This window comes from Athene noctua, chromosome 11 (genome assembly GCF_965140245.1).
Source record: "Athene noctua chromosome 11, bAthNoc1.hap1.1, whole genome shotgun sequence".
Taxonomy (NCBI): domain Eukaryota; kingdom Metazoa; phylum Chordata; class Aves; order Strigiformes; family Strigidae; genus Athene; species Athene noctua.
In genome coordinates this window covers 11570700-11578396 of record NC_134047.1, presented here as the reverse complement: position 1 = coordinate 11578396, position 7697 = coordinate 11570700, and the positions used below count along the sequence as shown (strand labels likewise).

At 43.2% G+C, this 7697-nt stretch overlaps 1 protein-coding gene across 3 annotated transcripts in view; it reads right to left on the bottom strand.

Annotated features, from left to right (window-relative positions):
• Positions 1 to 359: 359 nt before the first annotated feature.
• Positions 360 to 7697, bottom strand: part of NEXMIF (neurite extension and migration factor) — a 171051-nt gene continuing 163713 nt past the window's right edge. For all 3 annotated transcript variants that reach the window (XM_074915237.1, XM_074915235.1, XM_074915234.1), the window contains one exon: positions 360 to 7605. In XM_074915237.1, the coding sequence (XP_074771338.1) occupies positions 7428 to 7605 (178 nt within the window). In that variant the 3' untranslated portion in view covers positions 360 to 7427. The remainder of the gene's footprint in view (positions 7606 to 7697) is intronic.

Here is a 7697-nt window from a genome sequence, read left to right as displayed (position 1 = left end):
AGAAGGTGAGCTGGTAACTCTGTCTGTCGATCTGATGACGTTTCCATTTCTCAATTAAAAATAGCCACACTTCTTTAAAGCAGAAGCGATCCGAGCACTTTTTCCCCATTTCTTCCCATCCGCAGCCGTGCCTCCATCCCTTATGTGCTTCACTGTAACGAGCACCAGCCCAGTTAAGGTGGTGGGCTGGGATCAGGAGTGTGTGCAGAGGGGGCACCCAGACTGATCCTCATCTGTAGTAGCGGTTTGTTTAAAGAAACGATTCCTAATATTCAGTAAATGGCAGTTTTAATTTCTTCTTCATATATGATCTTAAAATGAGATTTTAAATTTTTTTATTTATTCCATAAACAATATAACAAAACTCAGCAAGTTAACAATATGACGTTTTCACCATACAGAGTCAGTCACAAATATTTAAAACCTTTGCAACAAGAACAACAAAACCCAAAATATTACAAGAATAATTTACAAGAGGATCTATAAAACAGCAAAGCTCTCACAAATTTTCCAGTTTCCTTTACACAATATCACTACACTCTTTCACAACATTTCTTTTTATTACAAAATTCCCAACAAAAGTTTAATTTTTTTCTTTGTATTTTGGTTTTTAAAACCAGAAACTTTTAAGTATACATCCTTTTATTAACACCCGAAGGTGCAAAAAAAGGGAAACCTCACACATACAAACACTTCACAGCACTTTTCTAAGAAAAATATACACTTACAAAATATTTTACAAATTGGCACACTTAAAAATATACAAGATTTTGTAGGCGTCTTAGAGTGATCCTTAAGAATTATACTTCAATTGACTCTACAGAATATTTATAAAGCTTATTCTAAAAGAAAAAAGGCAAATCATTTCCAAACATGTTAAAATTGCAGTGTAAAATGTGGAACAGAAATGGATATGTTACATTCATAAAAAGGGCCATTTAATAGTTCTTAAATGCTCAAGGGGGGATAAAAGTTTTCTTTAGCACCATAAAACAGGAGCAACTTCCTAACGAGGTGCCTCTAGTTCTATGGAAGGGAACTCAAGGAGCAGTACATTCACATCTCTGGAGGCAGCAGTCGAAATGCCCCAGCTGGCGCCGTGGGCAGCGGAACAGAGCAGCTCCTTGGATTTCTACCCTGCTTCCCACTGGGAGTAAGAGACAAAAGGAGTTTAACTGGTACCTTTCTTTTGTGTGTGTGTGTGTGTGTGTGGTTTAGTCTATGTTTAAATCTTCCCTTTGTGCTTTTGAAATGGACATTTGTCTATCTAGCGAAGGGTAGTGGTGAATACCAATTTTATTTCTTGTTTCCTTTTGCACCAAGTGTTCAAAGGCTCAGTAAACGTGTCTGGCAACCCAAGCATCCTGCGAGATGGAGGACATCCTCCTGCTTTAGATCCCAATTCCCTTAGATGGCTGTTACTCCACTGTCATTAGTGTCACTTGTTTACCTGAGAAACAGATTTGAAAAGCCTTGCTTCTACCACAGACATTGTACTTTGTTTATTTTATATTTTTTCTTTTTTTTTTTTTTGCATTATTTCACACACTGAAGAGATAAAGAGGCACATTCTCAAATAGATGTCAGTGGCTTGAACCATGCAACTTCCACTGGACCCCCTGGGAGCTGCATAGGCAAAGTCCAACACACCGAGTTGAGAAAGTAAGAACTGAGGGCCTGATCCTGCACCAACTGAAGTCCACACAGCTGATCCTCTCCTCACTTACACTGACTTCAAGGGAGTTTTTTATCGTGACTTAACGGCAACGGCCAGCTGCCATCCAGGAAAGCCTTTAGGGAGCAGGAGCCCCTGGGAGCGAGCTCCCGTTTAAGTGCTTTGCTGGATTGGGACCTTACGGAAAGAAGAATATGGTCCAGCAGGTAAAGGATGAAAATGCTTAAAATATCTTTATTTTGGTTTGTGGCTCATCTGAGCCATAATGCTGAAAAAAATAACAGCAATCCTGACTTTTTAAAAAAGAAGCCATGCAGCAATGGTTTCAGAAAGCAGCCACCACAGGGCTGAAGCCAGCCTTGGCTTTTTCTCTCCACACAGACCCAGCTTCAGCGGGACAGTGCAGCACAAGCAAGGGACAGCCCTGCATGCTGCTGCTGACCTCCTCCTTCCAAAATGCCTGGCTAAATCTGGACTACAAATCATTATTCTCAAACCGTTTTTTTAAAAAAAACATCCTCTTATACTTAAAAAGGGAAAAGCAAGATGTAAACCTGATAAGATTTTTTTTTTAAAAAAAACCACGATTGCTCAAATCCCCATCACTGATATTTTTCTATTTACAAAACCTCTATATGCAAGTACCTCCAGCAAAACTATGGCCATTGGGTGTGGGCTGACTACTGCTAGGTTGCTGTAGGGTCTCTTTCTGCAGGACACCCTCGGCACAGTGTGGTTGCCGCAGGGAAACAGATGCTTTCCCCACACCATGGGAGACCTGCGCTCCTCCAGGAGGGCAGCCAGTGCCACCCTGCCCTGCTCGCAGGCAGCTTCTGCCTCCAGCTTGGAGGTAGAGCAAGAGCCAGGGGCTCATGCTGAGCTGCCCCACATTGGTCTCCTCTCAGATGGTTTTTATGACCTTCCTTTGCAAGCAGCCAGTTTTTGCTTCCTAATTTCGCTGCTGATTATAAATTGCCCAAACCACAGTGTGCCAGCACAGTGTGGCTTAGAAGAGCAGCATCACTGACACTGGTCCTCTCATACAGTGCCTGGTAGGACGTCTCTAGAGTAGGAGTGAAATGATAAAGTAGAAAAGACAATTTAAAGGATGCTACAGCATAAACATCTTTTGCGTGGCTTGGATTAGTCTTTCCAAGCAGCCAGGAGCCCAACTAGAAGATGTGACAGGAGGCTGGAAGTGCACTGGGACTGGGCAGGAGGATGAGCTGAGATGGGAGCCAATGTCGGGAGCACGGGGGTCCACAGATGATGGGCAGGGATGGATGGGACCAATGTTCCCGGTCCTCCCACAGCTGGGAGCAGTACTGTGAAAAACAAAAATTCACCAATAATGACAAGAAGGGGCAAATGAAAATAGCAAGCTCACACGGCAAGGAATGAGACAAAGGTGGGAAGCGATGAAAACCTTGAGGTAGCGATAGGCAGGTGATGAATTTTAGGAAAGCAAACTTCCAGCTGTTCAGCTAGTCAGTAACTAACTGTGAAACTGCCCTCAGGGACAAGGGAGCAGAACAGAGCTGGCAGATCTTTTAAGGATGCTTTCCATAGAGTGCAAGAGCTCTCGATCCCCAGGTGTAAGAAATCAGGAAAGGAAGGCAAGAGACCGGCATGGCTGAGTCGAGACCTGCTGGTCAGACTAAAGGGCAAGAAGGAAATGCACAGACAGTGGCAGCAGGGAAAGGTATCCTGGGAGGGGTACAGAAACACTGCCTGGTTGTGTAGGGATAAGGTCAGGAAGGCCAAGGCACGGCTCGAGCTGAACTTGGCAAGGGATGCAAAGAATAGTAAGAAGGGGTTCTACAGGTATGTCAGCCAGACAAGGAAGGTCAAAGAAAGCGTACCCCCCTGATGAACAAGACTGGCAAACTGGTAACAATGGCCAAGGAGAAGGTTGAGGTACTCAACAACTTTTTCTCCCCAGTCTTCACTGGCAACCTCTCTTCCCACACCTCTCAAGGGGATGGACCGTAAAACAGGGATTGGGGGAGCAAAGACCCTCCCACTCTAAGAGAAGATCAGGTTCGTGACCACCTGAGGAATCTGAACATATGTAAGTCTATGGGACTTGACAAGATTCATCCGAGAGTCCTGAGGAACTGGCTGATGTACTTGCCAAGCCACTCTCCATGACATTTGAAAAGTCATGGCAGTCAGGTGAAGTCCCCAGTGACTGGAAAAAGGGAAACATTGCACCTGTAGGGAGGACCCCGGGAACCACCAACCTGCCAGCCTCACCTCTGTGACTGGGAAGATCATGGAACAGATCTCCTTAGAAGCTGTGCCAAGGCACATGGAGGACAGGGAGGTGATTTGAAGCAGCCAGCATGGCTTCACCTAGTGGCCTTCTGTGATGGAGTGACTATACAAGTAGAGAAGGGAAGAGCTACGAATGTCATCTATCTGGACTTCCGTAAGGTCTTTGACGTAGTCCCCCACAATATCCTTCCTTCTAAATTGGAGAGATATGGATTTGATGGATGGGCTGTTGGATCTAGGAACTAGTTGGATCGTCACATCCAGCGGGCAGTGGTCAATGAATGGCTCAATGTCCAGATGGAGATCAGTGACGAGTGGTGTCCCTCCGGGGTCTGTACTGGGACCAGTACTATTTAATATCTTCATCAATGACAGGGACGGTGGGATCAAGTCCACCCTCAGCAAGTCTGCAGACAATGCCAAGCTGAGTGGTGCAGTTGACACACCTGAGGGATCTGATGCCATCCAGAGGGACTGGAGAAGTGTGAATCTCATGCAGTTCAACAAGACCAAGTGCAAGGTCCTACACTTGGGTTAGGGCAACCCCTGGTATCAATACGGGCTGTGGGATGAAGGGATTGAGAGCAGCCCTGCAGAGAAGGACTTAAGGGAGAAATTTTGTATGATGAGTGGTGAAACACTGGAACAGATTGCCCAGAGAGGTGGTAGATGCCCCCTCCCTGGAAACAGGTTGGACAGGGCTCTGAGCAACCTGATCTTGTTGAAGATGTCCCTGCTCATTGCAGCAGGGGTTGGACTAGATGATCTTTAAGGGTCCCTTCCAACCCAAACCATTCTATAATTCTAAAAAGATCAGAAGGGAGGAGAGCTCAAGGCAATTTTTAAATTTTGGGGCCAGTCAGCAGAGATCACTTTTTCAGACACACAGAGAAGGGCCAGTGCCACACTGTGAGGGATGTGGGCTCTTTAACATCTCCCTGGTCAGAGATTTTTGGGGAGGACATAGGATGATCACTGAAGATGGCAGCAAAATTGAAGTGACAGACAGACTGAAGGAGAGCTCAACAAGGCAGCTGGTATTTGTGATTAACACTGTCCTGAAACACCTAGCTGGGTATTCATGGATTTCCAACATACAATAAAATAGTCAATATGTTTTATGCCTTATCTTCATGCCCTATTGCACATTTCTCAAATGCAATAAATATTGCTATCTGGTTCAGTACAAGGTATTTTATTACAAGTCCCATATTCATAATATTAAGCATAACGAGCACAGTGCAGGCCAGTCAAAATGTGCTTTCAAATGATGGTTCTGGGTCAAAAAGAAGGGCCGTGCTACACCCAGCCCTGGATCTGACCTGTCTCCGTAGCAGCTGCAGCCTGAACATCTGAAAGAAGGGAGCTGGCAGCCCCTCATCCTGCAGCATGGGGGAGGAATGCTGAAAAAACAGGATATGCCAACACCACAGCAGTGGCTGGAGCTTGTAGTATCTGATGACCCTACAAATAGAAAAGACAGCTGCTGGGGAAGCAGGGGAGAGCACAGTGGCTGCAGGCAAGCCAAATGCCCAGGGATGTAGCCCTAGCACAGCTCTTGTCTCCCAGATAAATCCTGAGCATCTTCTGGATCTCCCTCCTGGAGTTAGAGCCAGGGTGGGAAGCTGCACCCCACTCCCACACACTGCAACCTATGGGGCACCCAGGGACTGCTCTCATCTGGAGCAACTCAGGGCAATGCCAGCATTTTGTTTCTTCATGGAATAAATGAACTTATAGGACGCTTTTCAGAATTATTATTTTTTCAGAGTTCCTTCTTTCATCAGTTAAATAAATGCAGTGCAATTACCGTGCTGTTCTCTCTGGGATTGCAGAGCTGAGCCTAAACTATACCTCAAGATCTGCAAATGCTAAAAACATTTTGATTCTACATTGACACTCTGCAACTCCAGTTTTAAGCGTTCAGTCTGCTTATTTGCTAAATTAACTTAAAACAATTCTGCTGTTTTGCCTTGCGCTTGGCCTGAAAAAAAACCTACTTGTAAGGAAACCCGAATCTAGTCCTGTCCTCTGTGAAACACCACCTCTATGCTCACAACCACGTCAAGAATGTGACCTGCCCAACTGCTATTAAGGCTCTTCTTCCTCATTGTTTTCTATTGCATCCACATGTCCAAGCCTTGCATCCCTCTGCTCCCAATAGCTCCCAGTTAGCAGGGCTCTTGCATATCAAGGTTTCATAAGAAATCAGCAGCAAAACGCACAGGCTCTCAGTTGCACAAGGAAAATAGATATTTGTTGGGTTTGTTATTCTCGTGGAGGGCGAGGGTGTGGTGAGTAGGGTTACAAATAAGGCCTTTTGAGAATACATTTAGCATTCAATATTTAATGCTGTCTTAATAAAGTCCACTCATGTATGATCCGGCCCTGATCAGTGAGATCACAAATAGCTCCGTTTTTTTTTTTTTCTTATCTTATGAACTGAATCAAAGAAAAGGTTCAGAGTTGTATTTAAAACTAATGACTTTGCTTTTGAAAGTTCAAACTATATTGGCATTGCAAGGTTAGACATTTAGGAAACACCAAAGCTATGATAGGAGAGCGCTTTTGACAGGCTCTGCATCAAAAATGTTTAAGAAACTACTCAAAGGAAAAGTAAATAGCAATAAATGTATGAAATGTATTAGTTCTGTTTTTATAACTATTTTAGAATTTATCCCAGGTTCTTATAAAATATATAAAACTGAGATACAAAGAATTAGCAATGTAACTTTGCATTTCAAATGATCTTCAGCTACAGGTTTTGCTTTAAGAAAACAGACACTTGAAAAGCAGCTGTTCTGTAGTCTCTAGATGCAGACACTTGAGTTCCTGGCAAACTTACCGTCAGTGGTTTTCTGAACTCCTCCACCATTTCAACTCTCTCCTATAATGAAACTCAACATTTCACCATAAGTTTTTCTGCTCATGGTTTCAAAGAGAGGACATTACCATTTCCCAGCATCGGTTTCAAAGTTCCTTTTTTCTTTTTTTTTTTTTTTTTTTTCCCCTTTTTTTCCTTTTTTTTTTCTTTTTCTTTTTTTTTTCCCTTTATGAGCTTTAAACCACAGGGTGAATCCATGAAATGAGGTAAGTAAATTTGGCACACTTTTAGTCATGTCCATAAAACTTTTGGTAAGTTGTATAAGTGAGCAATATCATTTTCATTGTGAGTTACAGGTGCTTTCAAAGGGGGGTGGTTAGTACTTAACAACTGGAATGTTTCTAGTAAAACCAAAAGGCATAGCTGCAGAAAACACTCACAACCCAATGTTGATAGAGAAGTAAAAATATATACAATACAGTCACTTGTTCATAGTTTGGCACAATTTTTGTTGTTGTGGGTAATAGTGCATAAACTACTGTACAACAGTATGACTTTTAAAACAGTCTTTCACAGAGAATACCAGATTAGGTTTGCTTTCAAATAATAAAATTCCCACAATTTCAAACTCTTCATTTCAGCACTTACATTTCAACATACCACAAGGCAGATTTTGAAAAGGAACCGACGGGAAAAAAACCCCAACTGAAAAAAAAAAAAAAAAAAGAAACAAACATCAACCGTCTTTCTAGAAAAGGGAGTCTCTTCTTCAAATACAGGAAAACCCAAAAATGTTGTTTCTGCTTTAAGAAGAATGGAGTCTGATTCCCTGCAGGAAAAAATCAAACATTTGATGCCATCTTAGTTAGCTCGTCTGGAGTCACCACGACGGAGCGTACGCGCTAAAGGCGGGTGGGTACA